The sequence below is a fragment of the Oncorhynchus keta genome, chromosome 24 (genome assembly GCF_023373465.1).
Source record: "Oncorhynchus keta strain PuntledgeMale-10-30-2019 chromosome 24, Oket_V2, whole genome shotgun sequence".
Lineage (NCBI taxonomy): Eukaryota > Metazoa > Chordata > Actinopteri > Salmoniformes > Salmonidae > Oncorhynchus > Oncorhynchus keta.
The window spans coordinates 19,315,725-19,338,141 of NC_068444.1; the positions used below are offsets into that span (position 1 = coordinate 19,315,725).

The 22,417-nt window shown below is 42.7% G+C and overlaps 1 protein-coding gene across 2 annotated transcripts in view; it reads right to left on the reverse strand.

Moving 5' to 3' along the window:
- wdr27 (WD repeat domain 27) overlaps positions 1 to 20,366 on the reverse strand; it is a 171,476-nt gene extending 151,110 nt beyond the window's left edge. The window contains exons 1-12 of one of the 2 annotated variants that reach the window (XM_035801061.2): positions 20,141 to 20,366; positions 19,612 to 19,813; positions 18,551 to 18,692; positions 18,215 to 18,339; positions 17,901 to 18,014; positions 17,606 to 17,657; positions 17,445 to 17,515; positions 17,083 to 17,209; positions 16,272 to 16,356; positions 9,769 to 9,884; positions 8,877 to 8,941; positions 1,793 to 1,914 (exon numbers count right to left, since the gene is read on the reverse strand). In XM_035801061.2, coding sequence (XP_035656954.1) covers positions 1,793 to 1,914; positions 8,877 to 8,941; positions 9,769 to 9,884; positions 16,272 to 16,356; positions 17,083 to 17,209; positions 17,445 to 17,515; positions 17,606 to 17,657; positions 17,901 to 18,014; positions 18,215 to 18,339; positions 18,551 to 18,692; positions 19,612 to 19,785 — 1,193 coding nt within the window. In that variant the 5' untranslated portion in view covers positions 19,786 to 19,813; positions 20,141 to 20,366. Of the gene's footprint in view, positions 1 to 1,792; positions 1,915 to 8,876; positions 8,942 to 9,768; positions 9,885 to 16,271; positions 16,357 to 17,082; positions 17,210 to 17,444; positions 17,516 to 17,605; positions 17,658 to 17,900; positions 18,015 to 18,214; positions 18,340 to 18,550; positions 18,693 to 19,611; positions 19,814 to 19,976 lie in introns of both variants that reach the window. The other variant, XM_035801060.2, reaches the window with a different exon arrangement.
- Positions 20,367 to 22,417: the final 2,051 nt, after the last annotated feature.

A 22,417-nucleotide genomic window follows, 5' to 3' on the forward strand; every position in this document is an offset into this window, starting at 1 on the left:
TTCCAATGGATGGTTATGGATGAATAACCCCCACCACCCACTTTCTCAGCAGTATGATACTGTTGACTCATCACAAAACTACACAGTATAAAAGGTTCAGAATAGGTCTTTAAGATGGTAATAGCAGAGAGACCAGGAGGGGATGGAGATTGAGCGTAGGGGGGCACACAGTCAGCTGTAAAGTAAAGTACCGGAACACACACACAGGCTGGGTGGTACCAGTCGGGTGCCCTGGCATGCATCTGCATTAGAGGAACACACACACACGATGGCAATGGAGAGACCCTGTAAAGTAAAGTACCCCTACCCACGTACTCACACAATGCGTGCCAGTCGGTTGCCCTGGCATGCATCTGCGTGAGAGGGAGAACAAGCCTCAGTGCTGTTTCTCTATCCTGCTACTCTTTTATGAGTAAACGTGTCCAATTACACTGAGCTAATGGTGCCAACACACCTCAAGCAGCAACCGGTTTAGTGAATGGGGTTTGAACCACCATAGATACACATGCATGTAAGTTATTGGTTTGAACCAATGTGTGTACAGGGCCCAACCGTATAACTTTCTGTTTAACCCTGCAAAACCATCCATACATGCCATGGTTACATAATTGTGAAATGTACATCTTATTTTTCACAGTGCTGTAAGGTCAAGCTGAAGACAGTTTGCTGTCAAAACATTGGTTGTTAATTGTATGGCATCAGTGCAATAGTGTCCAACTACGTATTTCTCTTTGTAAAGTCTTGGCCAAACATGAGCTCAGACATTCTTTACAGTTCACACTTTATTCATTAGAGATTACACGGTTTTTGATGAACAGACACTCATTTGTTAGAGATGTTCACATGGTTCGTACAGACAGTGGCAAGTCAAATTCAAGGACTTCCAAGTACTTTTTCAAGCACTAATATTTATTTTCAAGGACCATCAATATGTAATGGTTCCTATTATGCCATTGTTTCTAGTCGCCACCGGGTGCCAGTATATCGCCACAACCTCATGAAAAAAAAAACGTACTATTCATCACTACCTTACAAGTTCTACTCAATAATACGTGTTCCACTACTTATTTACAACATACATGAGCGGCACGTCAGTACTGATGATGCTTCCTCTCTCTGTGCATCTCTTTTGCCTCTTTCATTGCAGCCTGACTAATCACGGTCTATCTCACTACTCTCAGTAAAGAAAATGTATTTTGTTATGAGAACTTATAGTAGCCCATCTTTTGATTATAGCTAACTTAATTTCAGTCAACTTCCGCTGCTAAGGTCAGGCTCCTTCTATGTTAGCTTCTAACTTCATCCTTCTAGCCAGCTAGTTAAAGCTAGCTACCTGGTTAATAACCTTGAGCTACCTGGCTAGCTAGACATCTGACTGAAATATCAGCAACTATTTACCAGTTGTACACTCATTCTCCGAGAGTCAGGTTTTTTTTGTTTGGGGGATGCTATAGATGTGACGTTTGGCGCCTAATCAGTCATTTCTGTAAAACTCGATATTCTGCCTGAAAACGAATTAGCAAGACCAATACGTTTTTGTAATATTTTTGTAATATATTTGATGATTTTCTGTTCTACTCTCTTTTTAATTCAAGTACATTTTAAGTATCAGCTTGAGTACATTTCTGATTTTCAAGGAATCCAGTACTTGGATTTCAGAGTGCCAAATTCAAGTACTTTAAGCACCTCACGCACCTAGTGCGAACCCTGTGTCCACTATACAGATATAGCCTCGACCCCAAACAGGGTCTTCCCCAGAAGGTAACAGAAGTACACACAAACAAACACAAACCTGGGCATGACGGAGAGCCCCTCCAGGTGCTGACAGAGGCTGTCCACGGACCCTGACCCCAGCAGTCTCACCTCCAATACAGACACCAGGGCCTCAAATAGAGAGGTCACCACAAAGATCATCTGGAGGAGGGGGAGAGAGAGAAAATGAAATTATGTGAGTACTGTACCTGAACCCTTTTACTCTGTGAGGAGCATAGGTCATTGACAAATGTACTGTATGATAAGTACTATATATTAGTGGTGTGAACGTTTAAACACTTAAACGAAATTGGGATCCTTAACGTTAGCAGGATGACTACACCACTCGCGTTGCAAAATAAATGTAGAAATCTATATTATTCAATTATCGCACCCACTGCTCGCGCGCGTCTGGGTTATTAGTAAGGGCTAAAATAGAAGTCAGTTCTATTTGTGACGCAGATCGCGCTGCAAGTCCTGCCTCTCCCATCTCTTCATTGGTTTATAGAAGCAGGTACCCACGTGCCATCTCCTCATTGGTTATACCTACGTGGATGAGTGATAGACGAACAAGGTTAATGGCGGTAATGCACCTAATTTATGAAAGTTGCCAATTGCAATATAAAGTCAAGAAAAGAAAAAACCTAGAAGGAGGAGAGATGACAAGAAATTATTCGGTTGACCGTTTTATGTGTGGATTAATTTTCGGACTAGAGGACCTTGTGCATTTCAGGTAAAATAACAACTCAATGTTTATATCCCAGGACAAATTAGCTAGCAACAGCAAGCTAGCTAAATAGGACAAATTAGCTAGCAAGTGCAAGCTATCTAGCTAAATTGCCATAAATGTTTCATGCTTTTCGACCTGTCCCCAAAGTAATTGGTTCGGTGTTTGTTTTGATATTTTAACCTGCGTGTCGTGATCGTGTTTGGTGTGGGGGCAAAAAATGCTTTTTATGTACGATGGCGCACGCGGCAGGCGGTTTGGGTTCCGTTTTAACGTTAAGAAAAGTAAACAGAAAGTAAATAGCATAGTGGGTCAATTTCCACAACAACTAAGAGCGTTGAAGCACGAAGCGAGCCCCGTGCACATGCACAGATAAAAATCAAATGTTATTTGTCACATGCGCCGAATACAACAGGAATTACAGTGAAATGCTTACTTACAAGCAAGCCCTTAACCAACAATGCAGATTTAAGAAAGAAATCATTAAAAATAATTAAAGAGCAACAATAAAATAACAGCAGTGAGGCTATATACAGTAGGTTCTGGTACAGAGTCAACGTGTGGGGGCACCGGTTAGTCGAGGTAATTTAGGAAATATGTACATGTAGGTAAAGTGACTATGCATGGAAAATAAACAGAGAGTAGTTGCAGTGTAAAAATGGGGGTTGGGGTGGGACAATGCATGTCTTATGGCTTGGGGGTAAAACCTCTTAAGGTAAGGCTATGGCTTACTTTTTCTAACATTCTTTAAAAAATTTCGCAACATTTCAGCGTCCTGCTACTCATGCCAGGAATATAGTATATGCATATGATTAGTATGTGTGGATAGAAAACACTCTGACGTTTCTAAAACTGGTTAAATCACGGCTGTGACTATAACAGAACGTGTGTTGTCGAAAAGCCCAAGGAAAACTGATCACCAAAAAGTGGAAAAAATATCAATGCGCCAGTTGCATTTATTGTCTATGGCACAGCTAAATAGATGGCTCCGAGTTTACAAGTCCTACAGCTTCCACACGATGTCGCCAGTCTTGGCAATTGCCTGGAGGTTGTTCCTTGGTCAAACGAAGAAGAGAGACCCTATACCATCCGGTGTACGACAGGATGTTTTGGAAGAGAGATTTCCGACCATGATTTGAAGACGTGGAGCTATTGAATACACATCGCCCTGTGATCAATTTGATAGATTATTAACGTTTACTAATACCTAAAGTTGGATTACAAAAGCATTTTGAAGTGTTTTGTGAAAGTTTTTAGGCAACTTTTTTAATTTTAAAAAATGACGTTGCGTTTTGAAACTGTGTTTTTTTCTGGATCACATAGTTTTCATAGATGGATATTTGGGGTATATGTGGACCGATTTAATCTGAAAAAAAGACCCAATAGTGATGTTTATGGGACATATAGGAGTGCCAACAAAGAAGCTCGTCAAAGGTAATGAATGTTTTATATTTTATTTCTGCGTTTTGTGTAGCGCCGGCTACGCAAATTCTTTTGTTTAGGTCCCCTTCAGGTATTTCGGGGTGTTGCATGCTATCAGATAATAGCTTCTCATGCTTTCGCCGAAAAGCATTTTAAAAATCTGACTTGTTGGCTAGATTCACAACGAGTGTAGCTTTAATTCAGTACCCTGCATGTGTGTTTTAATGAACGTTTGAGTTTTAACGAGTGCTATTAGCATTTGGCGTAGCGCATTTGCATTTCCTGATGGCTGGGTGGGACGCAGACGTCTCAGGTGACGCTAAGAAGCCTTTTTGGCGCTCCGGTACAGCTTACCGTGCGGTAGCAGAGAGAACAGTCTATGACTGGGGTGGCTGGAGCCCTTGGCAATTTTTTGGGCCAACCTCTGACACCGCCTGGTATAAAGGTCCTGGATGGCAGGAAGCTTGTTCCCAGTGATGTACTGGGCCGTACATACTACCCTCTGTAGTGCCTTGCGATCGGAGGCCGAGCAGTTGCCATACCAGGCGGTGATGTAACCAGTTGCTCTCGATGGTGCAGCTGTGGAACTTTTTGAGGATCTGAGGACCCATGCCAAATCTTTTCAGTCTCCTGAGGGGGAATGGGCGTTGTCGTGCCCACTTCATGACTGTCTTGGTGTGTTTGGACCATGATAGCTTATTGGTGATGTGGACATCAAGGAACTTGAAGCTCTCAACCTGCTCCACAACAGCCCCATCGATGAGAATGGGGGTGTGCTCGGAACTCCTTTTTCTGTAGTCCACAATCATCTCCTTTGTATTGATCACGTTGAGGGAGAGGTTGTTATCCTGGCAACACACTGTCAGGTCTCTGAACTCCCTATCGGCTGTCTCATTGTTGTCTGTGATCAGGCTGTTGTGTCCTCTGCAGACTTAATGATGGTGTTGGAGTTGTGCTTGGCCATGCAATCATGGATGAACAGGGAATACAGGAGCGTACTGAGCACACACCCCTGAGGGGCCCCTGTGTTGAGGATCAGTGGCAGATGTGTTGTTACCTACACTTACCACCTGGGGGCGGCCCATCAGGAAGTCCAAGATCCAGTTGCAGAGGGAGGTGTTTAGTCCCAGCATCCTTAGCTTAGTGATGAGCTTTGAGGGCACTATGGTGTTGAACGCTGAGCTGTAGTCAATGAATAGTATTAAGCATCTCCCGTCCAAAATTAAATCTAGAATTGGCTTCCTATTTCGCAACAAAGCATCCTTCACTTATGCTGCCAAACATACCCTAGCAAAACTGACTGTCCTACCGAACTCTTGACTTCGACGATGTCATTTACAAAATAGCCTCCAACACTCTACTCAGCAAATTGGATGCAGTCTATCACAGTGCCATCCGTTTTGTCACCAAAGCCCCATATACTACCCACCACTGGCTCCAGGTCATCTATAAGTCGTTGCTCGGTAAAGCCCAGCCTTATCTCAGCTTACTGGTCACCATAGCAGCACCCACCCGCAGCACACGCCCCAGCAGGTATATTTCACTGGTCACCCCCAAAGCCAATTCCTTCTTCGGCCACCATTCCTTGCAGTTCTCTGCTGCCAATGACTGGAACGAACTGCACAAATCACTGAAGCTGGAGACTCATATCTCCCTCACTAGCTTTAAGCACCAGCTGTCAGAGCAGCTCACGGATCACTGCATCTGTACATAGCCAATCTGTAAATAGCCCATTCAACTACCTCATCACCATATTGTTATTTATTTTGCTCCTTTGCACCCCAGTATTGCGACTTGCACACTCATCTTCTGCATATCTATCAACCCAGTGTTTAATTTGCCATACTTGTAATAATTTCGCCACTATGGCCTATTTATTGCCTCACCCCCCCTTATCCTACCTCATTTGCACACACTGTATATATTTCTCTATTGTATTATTGACTGTATGTTTGTTTATCCCATGTGTAACTCTGTGTTTTTGTTTGTGTCGCACTGCTTTGCTTTATCTTGGCCAGGTCGCAGTTGTAAATCAGAACTTGTTCTCAACTAGCCTACCTGGTTAAATAAAAATAGCATCCTTTTGTCAAGGTGGGAAAGGGCAACAGATCATCTGTGGATCTGTCGGGGCAGTATGCAAATTGGAGTTGGTCTAGGCTTTCTGGGATAATGGTGTTGATGTGATCCATGACCAGCCTTTCAAAGCACTTCATGGCTACAGACGTGAGTGCTACTGGTCGGTAGTCATTTAGGTAGGTTACCTTGGTGTTCTTGGGCACATGGACTATGGTGGTCTGCTTGAAACATGTTGGTATTACAGACTCGGTCAGGGACAGGTTGAAAATGTCAGTGAAGACACTTGCCAATTGGTCAGCGCATGCTCAGAGTAAACATCCTGGTAATCCATCTGGCCCTGTGGCCTTGTGAATGTTGACCTGTTTAAAGGTCTTACTCACATCGGCTACGGAGAGCGTAATCACACAGTCGTCCGGAACAGCTGATGCTCTCACGCACGCTTCAGTGTTGCTTGCTTCGAAGCAAACATAGAAGTTATTTAGCTCGTCTGGTAAGCTCGTGTCACTGGGCAGCTCGCAGCTGTGCTCTACTTTGTAGTCCATAATAGTTTTCAAGCTACTGTGTGTGACCGAAGTGTTGCATCGCGCTCATCTCAGTATCCTAGCTTATTCATTGATGATAGGTCCTGCTTTACTGAAGTTGTGAGACATTGAATGGCAAGAAATTGCGAGATACGGCCTTTGATTGCAGATAGAAAGGCCTAGCGCACAGTTCTGACTATCTCTGCCAGGTGACCGACCTGCCTATACTGTGCCTCTCCCTCTTTTTCCATCCCTCGCTAGCTCTCAAAGAAAGATGTGAGTGTTTGTGTTCTCAGAAGTGCGGCAACTGATCAGTATCCTCCATTCCAAAACTACTGAATCTTAAGAGAATATTGATACTCAGAAATGGGAGTCGACACCAGAGTTGACTCCCATTCCTGAGTGTCAATATTCTCTTAAGATTCCGTATTTTTAAGTTGAGTTGAGGAATCAATTCTTCACCACTACGTCATCGTCGTTAACAGTTGGAAAAAATTACAGAGAAAGGCAAGCGACAGGAGCGGGTGATGTATGGCAATACTTTTCTTTCTACTGTGTTATTGACTTGTTTATTGTTTACTCCATGTGTAACTGTGTTGCCTGTTCACACTGCTATGCTTTATCTTGGCCAGGTCGCAGTTGTAAATGAGAACTTGTTCTCAACTAGCCTACCTGGTTAAATAAAGGTGAAATAAAAAATAAAAAAATAAAAAAACAAGTTAAATGAAAAGGAAATGCAAACTTTGTGAAGTGGAATTTAGGTACAATAATGGTAGTACAGGTGCAATGCTTAACCATCTGAAAGGGACGTACCGTGAGACCTAAACTGTTGCTGGCATCGACGCAGCTGTATTGTGAATTTACATTTTATACATTTTTCTTATCGCTTTAACGGAAAACAGATTTTAAAAATAACTGCAGTTTAAACGTTAAGAAAACATTTCCATTTGTCACATCCCTACTATATATGTAGTAAATCAAGTCAAAGTGGTATGAGAAGGGACATTTCCAAACAAGTCAGGGATGTATATCCAGGGATCCACACTATAGAGGCGACAATCTTTTTGTCACACCCTGATCTGTTTCACCTGTCTTTGTGATTGTCTCCACCCCCTTCCAGGTGTTGTCCATGTTCCCCATTATCTCCTGTGTATTTATACCTGTGTTCTCTGTTTGTTTGTTGCCAGTTCGTCTTGTTTGTCAACCAGCGTTTTTGTGTCCTGCTTTTCCCAGTCTCTCTTTTTCTCTCCCTCCTGGTTTTGACCAATCTGCCTGCCCCTGACCCTGCCTGCCTGGCCACTCTGCCTGCCCCTGACCCTGCCTGCCTGGCCACTCTGCCTGCCCCTGACCCTGAGCCTGCCTGCCGACCTGTACCTTTGCCCGAACTCTGGATTATTGGCCTCTGCCTACCCTGACCCTGCCTGCCGTCTGCTACCGTTGCCCCTGCCTGCCTTGACCTGTCTATGGCCTGCCACTGTTGGATTATTTGGGCATCAGGTAGCCTAGTGGTTAGAGCGTTGGGCCAGTAACCGAAACGTTTATAGATCTCATCCCCGAGCTGACAAGGTAAAATTCTGCCATTCTGCCCCTGAGCAAGGCAGTTAACCCACTGTTCCTAGGCCGTCATTGTAAATAAAAATGTGTTCTTAACTGACTTTCCTAGTTAAATAAATGTTATTAAAATAAATACAATTAAACCATTGTTAATTGACGTTGTCTGCATCTGGGTCATAACTGATGTTTTTATGTAGAGAACAGAGCTGTGTGAGACGCACTGCTCACTATCTTATCTAGCTCTGAGAGGACCTGTGTGTTGTATTCCTCCACCATTCTGTCCAATTCCCATACCTCGGAGTATTTTCCACACCTCTTGGAAGCTGCTCATTTTTCATAATAATATATATTTTTTTACAACTGACATTTTACTCCATACAAAAAAATATTTTTTTAAAATACACTGTTTTCAAACTTTTGTTCCCTATACTTAATTTTGAGCGTCTTAGAGAATTCACATATAAAAATAATGTAGGTTCAGTGTAACTATGCAATTAGCAGTTTATGGTTTCACGAGACTAGGACTATGGGAGATGTAAAGGCTTTACAAGGGTTGCCTGTGGTTTGCATCCAGGAGGAAAGTACGTTTTTCTGTTATGAATGAGAGGCAATTATGTGTTACAGTGTAAGGTAGGCCTAATTTCAGGGAATTACATCCGTGTCTGTCTGCCTCCCCCTCCGTCTTGCTTTTGTCCTAAATTCCTATTCAGTGAAGTGAAACAATAGTGAAGCAGGTCTAATAGTGATTTACTCACACTGTTATTCAGTCATTGGGACATGGCCCATGACAACAGTGAAGCAGGTCTCAATGGTGATTTACTTACACTGTTATCCAGTCCTTGGGACATGGCCCATGATCCAGCCATGGTGATGCTCAAGTTGGGGTAGTCTATAAGAGAGACAGAGTGGGATAATAGCTAACAAATAATAAGGGTGGAATACAAATGTCTGCTGAAGGGTAAAACCATAAATCTCAGGGACTTATCTGACACCAAGGTCTATGTAGGTGAGGCAAACACACACACCTATCTCCACTAACTCTTATCATACACATGGGCATATGTCGGTGAGGCAAACACACACACATCTCCACTAACTCTTATCATACACATGGGCATATGTCGGTGAGGCAAACACACACACCTATCTCCACTAACTCTTATCATACACATGGGCATATGTCGGTGAGGCAAACACACACACATCTCCACTAACTCTTATCATACACATGGGCATATGTCGGTGAGGCAAACACACACACATCTCCACTAACTCTTATCATACACATGGGCATATGTCGGTGAAACACACACACATCTCCACTAACTCTTATCATACACATGGGCATATGTCGGTGAAACACACACACATCTCCACTAACTCTTATCATACACATGGTCTATGTCGGTGAAACACACACACACACACACACACACACACACATCTCCACTAACTCTTATCATACACATGGTCTATGTCGGTGAGACACACACACACACACCTATCATACACATGGGCATATGTCAGTGAGACACACTATACTGGATCCCATAATAAATACAAATACTGTCATAACTCATGTACAGTATACAGTGCATGGTGTTATTCTTATTCATCTTCCAAGCTGTTCTTCCCCTTTCCCCACAAGATCGACACATCATTCATTCTCTCACACACACACACACACACACACACACACAGAGGGCAGTAGCATACCTCTGAAAAGTAGTGTCATGTGGAGCTCAGAGGTGCCCAGGTCAACCAGGTAGAGGCCATCAGAGCTTCCCATCCACACCCAGCTGTTATCAATACAGGTGGCATAGGGACAGAACCTTATGCCATATGGAAAAACACACACACACAGCAGAGGGGTACAGGAAGAGAACCATGTGGAAAACGCTGTTACACATTATTCCTTTGATTCAGTACATTGTCTTCTCTTCAATGTAACCCCACACTAAAGAGGAGAAGACAATGTAACCCCACACTAAAGAGGAGAAGACAATGTAACCCCACACTAAAGAGGAGAAGACAATGTAACCCCACACTAAAGAGGAGATGACAATGTAACCCCACACTAAAGAGAAGATGACAATGTAACCCCACACTAAAGAGGACAATACAATGTAACCCCACACTAAAGAGGACAATACAATGTAACCCCACACTAAAGAGGAGATGACAATGTAACCCCACACTAAAGAGGACAAGACAATGTAACCCCACACTAAAGAGAAGACAATGTAACCCCACACTAAAGAGGAGAAGACAATGTAACCCCATACTAAAGAGGACAAGACAATGTAACCCCACACTAAAGAGGAGATGACAATGTAACCCCACACTAAAGAGGAGAAGACAATGTAACCCCACACTAAAGAGGAGAAGACAATGTAACCCCACACTAAAGAGGACAATACAATGTAACCCCACACTAAAGAGGACAATACAATGTAACCCCACACTAAAGAGGACAATACAATGTAACCCCACACTAAAGAGGACAATACAATGTAACCCCACACTAAAGAGGACAATACAATGTAACCCCACACTAAAGAGGACAATACAATGTAACCCCACACTAAAGAGGACAATACAATGTAACCCCACACTAAAGAGGACAATACAATGTAACCCCACACTAAAGAGGAGATGACAATGTAACCCCACACTAAAGAGGAGATGACAATGTAACCCCACACTAAAGAGGAGATGACAATGTAACCCCACACTAAAGAAAGACAGTGTGGCCGGCAACTGGTGAGATGGCAAGGCCCACACACACACAACCAACTGGGAGCATTGTGTTTGATCCAAGCCAAGGCTGAATTTTCCCCTGGTTTAATGCTGCATACAGAGCCTTCAGAAAGTATTCAGACCCCTTGACTTTTTCCACATTTTGTTATGTTACTGCCTTATTCTAAAATGGATTAAATAAATTTAAAAAAGTCAGCAATCTACACACAATACCCCATAATAATGAAACGAAAACAGTTTATGTATAAAATATAAAAAACAGAAATACCATATTTACATACGTATTTAGACCCTTTGCTATTAGACTCGAAATTGAGCTCAAGTTCATCCTGTTTCCATTAATCATCCTTGAGATGTTTCTACAACTTAATTGGAGTCCACATGTGGTAAATTCAATTGATTGGACATGATTTGGAAAGGCACACACCTGTCTATATAAGGTCCCATAGTTGACAGTGCATGTCAGAGCAAAAACCAAGCCATGAGGCCGAGGGGATTGTCCGTATAGCTCCGAGACAGGATTGTGTCGAGACACCGATTTGGGGAAGGCTACCGAAAAATGTCTGCAGCATAGAAGATCCCCAAGAACACAGTGGCCTCCATCATTCTTAAATGGAAGAAGTCTGGAACCACCAAGACTCTTCCTAGAGCTAGCCGCCCAGTCCAAACTGAGCAATCGGGGGAGAAGGGCCTTGTTCAGGGAGGTGACCAAGAACCCGATGGTCACTCTGACAGAGCTCCAAAGTTCCTTACAGAAGGACAGAAGGACAACCATCTCTGCAACACTCCACCAACCAGGCCTTTATAGTAGACTGGCCAGACAGAAGCCACTCCTCAGTAAAAGGCACATGACAACCCACTTGGAGTTTGCCAAAAGACACCTTAAGACTCTCAGACCATGAGAAACAAAATTCTCTGGGTCGATAAAACCTGAAAATAGCAGTGCAGCAACGCTCCCCATCCAACCTGACAGAGCTTGAGAGGATCTGCAGAGAAAAATGGGGGAAAACTCCCCAAATACGGGTGTGCCAAGCTTGTAGAGTCATACCCAATAAGACTTGATGCTGTAATCGCTGCTAAAAGTGCTTCAACAAAGTACTGAGTAAAAGTTCTGAATACTTACGTAAATGTGATATTTCAGTTTTTTTATTTGTAATAAATTTGCAAAAATGTATAAAAACATGTTTTTGCTTTGTCATTATGGGGTATTGTGTGTAGAGTGATGAGGGGAAAAAACGTAATACATTTTAGAATAAGGCTGTAACGTTACAAAATATGGAAAAAGTCAAGGGGTCTGAATATTTTCCGAAGGTACTGTATGTACATCATAAGGTAGAAACCAGGGAACTATAGCCATCTCACGCTGTAGAATAAATAAGACAGGGTGGCAGAGGAGAGGAGACGGGAAGAGGGAGAGGAGGCTCTTCAACCAACAACGATCGTGTCCAACATAGTCCACTGTTTAGTTTAAGTAGTGAAATCCATGCCTTGTCTCGACTTGACAAATAAACTTGTACTGTAGTAGGAAATAACAAACCATGATTGACTAGGCCTATAAGTCTGTGATACAAATTGTGTCTCTATAACTGCTAAAACATTTATTGGTCCTTCTGTAGCTCAGTTTGTAGAGCATGGCGCTTGTAACGCCAGGGTAGTGGGTTCGATTCCCGGGACCACCCATACGTAGAATGTATGCACAAATGACTAAGTCGCTTTGGATAAAAGCGTCTGCTAAATGGCATATATATTATTTGTATATACTGATATGGTAGCCATGACTCAGATTGTCACTGTCATGCCTTCATGAGTTAGCTGTACAGATGGTTATGTATACTGACATGAGTTGGCTATATAGCACAAACCAATCTGGGACCCGGCTTCTGTTGTGACACACTGCATAGCTTTGATGCCTACTCTAAGACTCCTTGTGATGGACAGATCAAAGTCAGAGTCTTGAGTCCTGACCATTCTATACTAATCACTCAGTCACCCTATGGCCTACAGCTGCACGTGCATCCCAGGCTTTGCATAGTGTCTACAGTACTTCACTATGGCAACAAGTGCTGATTGGACAGCCTGAGACTGTTAACGGCACTTTAACTAGCCTTTAATAGGAAGTGTCCTGCTATCACTGTGGAAACACCACTCTGACACCCCAACATACCCTGTTAGTCACTACCAATAAAGACATGAACACCTGCAAGGCTGGAGAAATGTAAATGGCGACGTTATATATTTACATTTATGATATCATATTTTCCTGGATCACTCAAAACTCCTGGTCTGTGGAAATAATGGCGAATCAAGCACTCTCTACATGACCTGGGGAAACAGGCCTAGTAGACTGTAATAAAGACCAGTGGTTCCCAACCAGAGGTACTTGGCCTATCCACAGGGGTACTTGAAAAGAATCATTAGACCATAGGCCTACTGGTAAAGTCTAATCAAACCAAATCAAATATTTGTCACATGCTTCGTAAACAACAGGTGTAGACTAACAGTGAAATGATTATGGGCTATTCCCAACAATGCAAAGAGGAAAAAAGAGAAGTTATAGAAAAATAATAACAAAGAATAAATACACAATGAGTAATGATATATACACACGAGATACCAGAACCGATTCATTGTGCAGGGGTACGAGGTAATTTGGTAGATATGTACAGTACCAGTTAAAAGTTTGGACACACACCTACTCATTCAAATAGCCCTTACAAAGCCTGGAGGTGTGTATTGTGTCATTGTCCTGTTGAAAAACAAATGATAGTCCCACTAAGCGCAAACCAGATGGGATGGGATGGCATATCACTACAGAATGCTGTGGTAGCCATGCTGGTTAAGTGTGCCTTGAAATCAAAATAAATCACAGATTGTGTGGGGGTGCTTTGCTGGTGACACTATCACACTTCCTCCTCCTCCATGCTTCATGGTGGGAACCACACATGCGGAGATCATCCGTTAACCTACTCTCTGTCTCACAAAGACACAGCGGTTGGAACCAAAAATCAAACATTTGGACTCATCAGACCAAAGGACAGATTTCCACCGGTCTAATGTCCATTGCTCATGTTTCTTGGCCCAAGCAAGTCTCTTCTTATTGGTGTCCTTTAGTAGTGGTTTCTTTGCAGCAATTCGACCATGAAGGCCTGATTCACACAGTCTCCTATGAACAGTTGATGTTGAGATGTGTCTGTTACTTGAACTCTGTGAAGCATTTATTTGGGATACAATTTCTAAGGCTGGTAACTCTAATGAACATGTCCTCTGCAGCAGAGGTAAACCTGGGTCTTCCTTTCCTGTGGCGGTCCTCATGAGAGCCAGTTTCATCATAGCGCTTGATGGGTTTTGCGACTGCACTTGAAGAAACGTTAAAAGTTCTTGAACTTTTCCGGATTGACTGTCATTTCTCTTTGCTTATTTGAGCTGTTCTTGCCATAATATGGACTTGGAATTTTACTAAATAGGGCTATCTTCTGTATACCACACCTACCTTGCCACAAAACAACTGATTGGCTCAAACACATTAAGAAGGAAAGACATTCTCGAATTTACTTTTAACAAGGCACACCTGTTAATTGAAATGCATTCCCGGGGACTAACTCATGAAGCTGTTTGAGAGAATGACAAGAATGTGCAAAGCTGTCATCAAGGCTAAGGGTTGCTACTTTGAAGAATCTCAAATATAAAATATATATTATTTTGATTTGTTTAACACTTTTTTGGTTACTACATGATTCCATGTGCTATTTCATAGTGTTGATGTCTTCACTATTATTCTACAATGTAGAAAATAGTACAAATAAAGAAAAACTCTTGAATGAGTAGGTGTGTCCAAACGTTTGACTGGTACTGTAGCATACTTGTAGGGATAAAGTCACTACGCAACAGCATAGATAATAAACAGTAACAGCAGCGTATGTGATGAGACAAAAGAGTCAATGGTCATTGCAGATGGTCCAGGTAGTTATTGGTTAACTATTTAACTAACTATTTAGCAGTCTTATGGCTTGAGGTTAGAAACTGTTCAGGGTCCTGTTGGTTCCAGACTTGCCTTGCGGTAGCAGAGAGAATAGGCTATGACTTGGGTGTCTGACAATTTTTAGGGCCTTCGTCTGACACCGCCTGGTATAGAGGTCCTGGATGATAGGGAGCTCGGACCCAGTGATGTACTGCACTGTACGCATTACCCTATGTAGAGCCCTGCGATCAGATGCCATACCAAGCGGCGATGCAGCCAATCAAGATGCTCTCAATGGTGCAGCTGTAGAAGGTTTTGAGAATCTAAGGGCCCATCTTTTTAGCCTCCTGATGGGGAAGAGACGTTGTCGTGCCCTCTTCACAACTGTGTTGGTGTGTGTGTGGACCACAATAGGTTGTTAGTGACCTGCTCCACTACAGCCCTGTCGATGTGGATGGTGGCGGCCGCTGTTTCCTGTAGTTCACTCTTCCTGTAGTTCAGCTCCTTTGTCTTGCTCAAGTTGAGGAAGAGGTTGTTGTCCTGGCAGTGTAGCTGACCTGCTCCCTGTAGGCTGTCTCATCGTTGTAGGTGATCAGTTCTATCACTGTCGTGTCGTCTGCAAAATGAATGATGGTGTTGGAGTTGTGCGCGATCACGCAGTCGTGGGTGAACAGGGATAACAGGAGGGGACTAAGCACGCAAACCTGAGGGGCCCTCGTGTTGAGGGTCAGCGTAGCGGATGAGTTGTTGCCTACCCTCACCATCTGGGGGTGGCTCGTCAGGAAGTCCAGAATCCAGTTGCAGTGGGAGGTGTCCAGTACCAGCATACTTAGCTTGGTGCTTGGATTGCACTATGGTGTTGAATGCTGAGCTGTAGTCAATGAACAGCATTCTCACGTAGGTGTTCTTTTTGTCCAGGTGAGAAAGGGCAATGTGGCGTGCAATAGAGATTGCGTCATCAGTGGATTTGTTGGAGCCATATGCGAATTGGAGTGGGTCCTGGGTGTCTGGGATAATGGTGTTGGTTTGAGATATGATCAGCCTTTCAAAGCATTTGATGGCTACAGATGAGGGGGCACTTCACATGAGAGGTATTTCAGGGGAAGTCCGGGCAGAGCAAGATGTACTTTTACCTTTATTTACCTTTATTTAACCAGGCAAGTCAGTTAAGAACATATTCTTATTTTCAATGACGGCCTGGGAACAGTGGGTTAACTGCCTGTTCAGGGGCAGAACGACAGATTTGTACCTCGGGGGTTTGAACTCGCAACCTTCCGGTTACTAGTCCAACGCTCTAACCACTAGGCTACGCTACTTGGTGGTACAGTAATCGAAAAAGGTTTAGAAACACTGATATAAACTAGAAAGGCATCAAACATCTGCTAAAATTGACTGTGACAATGGGTTAAACACGTGATGTGTCAAGTGATAAATTAGGAAATGTGTTGCATTAACCCCTTTTATCTACAGCACATGGACCCTGGAGAGAAACCCATTTTACCTCTGCTGCCCATGATCAATGCGCCTGTGATAAGCACAAATTCTGAGGACTGGCTTTGCCGACTCCACTGGGTCTGGAGTGATTCCTGGAATGTAACACAAGAGGTGGCTTACGGTCATTTATTATTTTATTTGACCTTTATTTAACTAGGCAAGTCAGTTAAGAACAAATTATTATTTACAATGACGGCTATACAAAAACGCAAAAGGACTCCTGTGGGGACGGGGGGCTGGAATTAAAAATAAAACTAATAAAATAAAAATATAGGACAAAACACACATCACGAAGAGAGAGACAAGACAACACTACATAAAGAGAGATCTAAGAAAACAACATAGCATGGCAGCAACACATGACAACACAGCATGGTAGCAACACAAAACATGGTACAAACAACATTGGAGCACAGACAACAGCATAAAGGGCAAGAAGGTAGAGACAACAATATATCACGCAAAGCAGCCACAACTGTCAGTAAGAGTGTCCATGATAGAGTCTTTACGAAATGTAGCAAAAAATGCTATTGAGTTATTGGATGGACAGTTAGACACTGCATATTACTATATAACCCCAAACCTCCTACAGAACATAACTCAGTGTTCTGATTCCATCTAGTGTTAGGAAAAACACTTTCAAGTTTACATTTTATTTTACTCATTATGTGAGAGAAAAAGTGGGAAATAAGTTCAAGTTCATGTTCCAAACGTTATGTGAAAATGAAAATGTGTCTTTGGCTAGCAGGCATATGGCTAAAACACATCACAGGAAACAAACAAATCATGTCCATAACTACTTTACTATCTCTTCTTACCTAGTACACCACCAGTCTGTGGGGCCACTGTGTCCAGGTGTCTTTGGTGTCGTTGCTGCACCTTGTGAAGGTCCAATTTGGTCACCAAATGACATCTGTGGTCCTCAGGAAGAGTGAAGCTCCACACCTGGAAACAATGGGAAATCCCAGATTTACTGTGTGTGTGTGTGTGTGTGTGTGTGTGTGTGTGTGTGTGTGTGTGTGTGTGTGTGTGTGTGTGTGTGTGTGTGTGTGTGTGTGAGTGCGTGAGTGAGTGAGTGAGTGAGTGAGTGAGTGAGTGAGTGAGTGAGTGAGTGAGTGAGTGAGTGAGTGAGTGAGTGAGTGAGAGAGTGAGAGAGTGAGAGAGAGAGTGAGAGACCAACCTGTCCATCAGCAGAACCAGTGACAAGCTGCCTGCTCTTCTCCAAGAACAACATACTGAGTAGTGGAGATGCTGGAGGACAGAGGGTGTGGACAGAGAGTTATTATTTACTAAATATCAAACCAAATGGACCGTAAACTGGTGTATCCACTGTTCACATACCTGACAATACAGCAGACTGATAGAGAATCTGTTCCATTTTTAATCCCCAAACCTTTCGAAAAGAGAAATGATCAATAAGTAAACGCTTAAAACCTGTTCCTATGGACAACATTCTCTCTTGGAGCAATAAACAGATGATCGCACATGTGAAATGATGCAAGCTACAGCTGACTTAGTAGCTAGTCATTTCATTTCTACAGTGTAGCGTACACTTTGATAAGGGACGCAAAAACGACTTCAAGCAAAACAACTGAAGCCAAGTGATTTCACTGGTTAGTGAATAACATGACTGTACCTTAAACGTGCGGTCTTCTGATATGGACACCAGGATGTCTTTGTCCCATGGACAGAACTCAGCTGCTGTCAAAGGTCCCAGGTGGCCAGCCAGCACAGACAACACTTCCTCTATCTGGAGGTCAGTCAAACAGACAACACATCCTCTATCTGGAGGTCAGTCAAACAAACAGTATATGCAATAGAAGATAAGATAACTTTATTGTCCAACTTTATTGTCCATTCATTTGTCATCATCTTACAAGAATTATAAAAACACTTGTTATAAAGGATGAATTTGAGGAGTAGAGTACACATTCAGCATGCTGTACTTACATTGGAGTTGAGTATGTATACTTTCGCCCCTGAGCATGCAGCCACTCGCTCATCACAGGGACAAAATGACAGATGGACGACCTTGCCCAGTAGTGTCCCAATAACTGTACCAGACGTAACTATCCCTGAAAACATCTATGCTTTTAGTATTTCAATAATAGTATTTCAATAATTGTACTATATAGCATTGTAAATTGATTAATTGAATGAGTGAGTAAATGAGGCCTTACCAGTATATAAAATGTTGCCACTGAATTTAAAAGTATTGTTGTTGCCACTGAATTTAAAAGTATTGTTGTCTTACTGTTCATACAGCTATGAAGCAAAAATTCTCACCCTCCCTAGTTCTCCTGTAGCAGCGCTGGATGTCCCAGATTATGACGTAATCTGCAGAGGCAGAGCACAGCAGGAGAGGGTCTCTACCTGTCCCAAACACCATGGCAGAGATGTCTCCATGGTGACCAGTCAGTCGCAGGGCCTGCAGAGGGGAGGAGATGCATTGGAGTGTGGTGGAGCCAAGTGATGCAATGATTGAACAGGCAGATTTCTTTACACTTTAAAGAAATTCTCCAGTACGTTTGTATAATTTATAGCCAGTAGTTCTGAAAGTAGCGCTCATGAGCAAAAAGTGGGCCCCAAAAACGGCGTACTACGTCATATACAGTACCGGTCAAAAGTTTGAACACACCTACTCATTCTAGGGTTTTTCTTTATTTTATTATCTACATTGTACAATAATATTGAAGATATCAAAACTATGAAATAACAAATATGGAATAATGTAGTAACCAAAAAAGTGTTAAGCAAATCAAAATATATTTTATATATATTTATATCTATATCTATTTATATCTGTGCCTCAACATAATCCTGTCTCGGAGCTCTACGGACAATTCCTTTGACCTCATGGCTTGGTTTTTGCTCTGACATGCACTGTCAACTGTGGGACTTTGCATAGACAATGTGTGTGCCTTTCCAAATCATGTCCAATCAATTGAATTTACCACAGGTGGACTCCAATCAAGATGTAGAAACATCTCAAGGATGATCAATGGAAACAGGATGTACCTGAGCTCAATTTTGAGTCTCGTAGCAAAATGTCTGAATATATATGTAAATAAGGTATTTCTAAAAACCTGTTTTTGCATCATCATTATGGGGTATTGTGTGTAGATTGATGAGGAAAAAATATAATTTAATCAATTTTAAAATAACGCAGTAACGTAACAAAATGTGGAAAAAGTCAAGTGGTCTGAATACTTTCCGAATGCATGTAATTAACGGTGGGAAGCTACTGAGGAGGGCATATAGGTATTTTTATAATATCACATCTTAGATGCCATCTTCTCCTGATGTGACCTTGAGTAAGTGTGTGTGTGTGTGGGTGTCCAACTGACCTTCAGCTTTGTGTCCAGGAGGCAGTGTATCAACAGGTCCTTGCCTTGTAGTGGTGAGGCACAGTGAGAGGGACAGCAGGCCAGCTGTAGGTGAGATAGCAGTCTATCACAGGACAAGGATAGCTTTTCCACCATCAGTCTGTTGGTCCCGCTGCTTTCCCCACAACCATCCATGGTGATCGTTTCTAGCTATGGAGTTACTCTGAAAACAGCAAAAATAAAGAAATCATAATCAATTGAAATAAATGGATATCTAGTTAGGCTAATAACCCACTAAAACCATATTAATAACCCAAATCGGAGCAGCTAAAATATTATTTATCGCAATATGTGTTGCAGTAGCTGCACTGTGTACGGTCACTCACCGACATATGGGGTCTGTGGTAAGGATTACCCAGCTAGCTAAAGTTAACCTACTAGCTAGATGGGTAACAGAGCACATGTCCTACAAACTGACGTTAGCTAATACTTTAGACAACAGTCGTATTCTAACAGTAGAATATATTCTGCTACATAGATAGTCACCCACCTTAAAATAAATGCAGGTTAATTGTATCTCTAGCTAAATATAGCAAATTCCTCACTACACCCTTCTAGACCAACCAACAGCATGCAATATGGGTCAAAAAGTATTCTAGAGGGTTGCTTGGATACCAGGGACAACAACAGCAGATGCTCAGGTTTCCCCTTTCACATGTGTTGTAGTACTTGCACCTACCGTCAGATGATACTGTTGTTATGTGCATGGTTTTCAGAGAGCTTGGATCGTGAATGGCCGGGTCACAACTGTTGTATGCTGGCTAACGCAACGTCAACAGCCAAACCTTCTAATTATGTCAATGGGCGAGGAGAAATAACGTATAATATTGGTCACAATCTAAACGTAACTGTCCTCGCTCGATAGCACGAGGAGAAGGAGTTGTGATTGACCGGTGTTGTGGGGTGGCAGGTAGCATTTAGAGCGTTTGGCTCGTAACTGAATAATTGCTAGTTCGAATCCCAAAGCTGACTAAGTGAGATTTCTGTTGAAGTGCCCTTAACCAAGGCACTTAAACCCTATTGCTCAGTCGTCACTAATTAAGTCATAAACCCTGCCCATTTCTAAAATGTATGGTCTTAAAATCTTATTTTAAATCAAACGTTAACCTTATCCTTAATCACACTGTTAACACTATGCCTGACCCTGACCTTTTGTTTTCCTTATTTTTTACAATATAGACATATTTTGACTTTGTGGTTGTGTTATCTAGCCGAAGCCTCATTGCTCCAGGGTCCCAGTTGATAAAAGCTGATCATTGACAATAAACCCACAATCCCTGTTCTTAAAAATAAAAAATTATACCAGGCATTGTCTGAGCAAGGCCCATAAAATTGCCTAAGACTTTAGCCACCCCAGCCATGGACTGTTCTCTCCACTACCGTCTGGCATCAGGTCTCAGACCAACAGGCTTATCTCCTAGCAATAAGACTGCTGAACAGCTAATCAATCAATGGCTGCCCAGTGCCCACCCATGCACACTCATAGGTCTCTATCCATACATTCACACACACTTACACTGACACTCACACACACACATACATATTTATGCCCACAGGTACAATCACCATAAACGACGCTGCTGGGACAGGTTGGGGATATTCAGCTGTCAATGATGCAGTTGACAATATGGATGATATTTGCTTTTTATAATAATTCTCAAGCTGTTTTTAACCAAGTCCAATTGATAACCTAAAAATACATGTCTGTTGTACACATAGTTGTACCTAGTGCTCAAAATACTGTACACTTTTGTTGTAGCTACCTAGGGTTCATGTCATCATTCAATCAGACCGAGACATGTCCTTAATCTAGCAATACGCCAATGTGATAGGAATATCCCTAGGCAGTGCTCAGAAAAAAATCTTAAGGGGATTTAATGTGATCCTGTTTGTAGATGAAGCAGAAGCTAAACTACAGGACTGCTTTGCTTTCACAGACTGAAACATGTTCCGGGATTCTTCCGATGACATTGAGGAATACACCACATCAGTCACTGACTTTATCAATAAGTACATTGAGGACGTCGTCCCCACAGTGACTGTACGTACATACCCCAACCAGAAGCCATGGATTTCAGGCAACATTCGCACTGAGCTAAAGGGTAAAGCTGCCGCTTTCAATGTACGGAACTCTAACCCGGAAGCTTACAAGAAATCCCGATATGCCCTGCGACGAACCATCAAACAGGCAGGTGTCTTCACTGACATTTTCAACATATCTCTGATTAAGTCTGTATTACCAACATGCTTCAAACACCTGGACAAAAGGAACACCTATGTGAGAATGCTGTTCATTGACTACAGCTCAGCGTTCAACACCATAGTACCCTCAAAGCTCATCACCAAGCTAAGGATCCTGGGACTAAACGCCTACCTCTGCAACTGGATCCTGGACTTCCTGACAGGCCGCCCCCAGGTGGTGAGGGTAGGTAGCAACACATCTGCCACGCTGATCCTCAACACTGGAGCTCCCCAGGGGTGCGTGCTCAGTCCTCTCCTGTACTCCCTGTTCACCCACGAATGCATGGCCAGGCACGACTCCAACACCATCATTAAGTTTGCTGACGACACAACAGTGGTAGGTCTGATCACCGACAACAACGAGACAGCCCATAGGGAGGAGGTCAGAGACCTGGCCGGGTGGTGCCAGAATAATAACCTATCCCTCAATGTAACCAAGACTAAGGAGATGATTGTGGACTACAGGAAAAGGAGCACGGAGCACGTCCCCATTCTCACCGACGGGGCTGTAGTGGAGCAGGTTGAG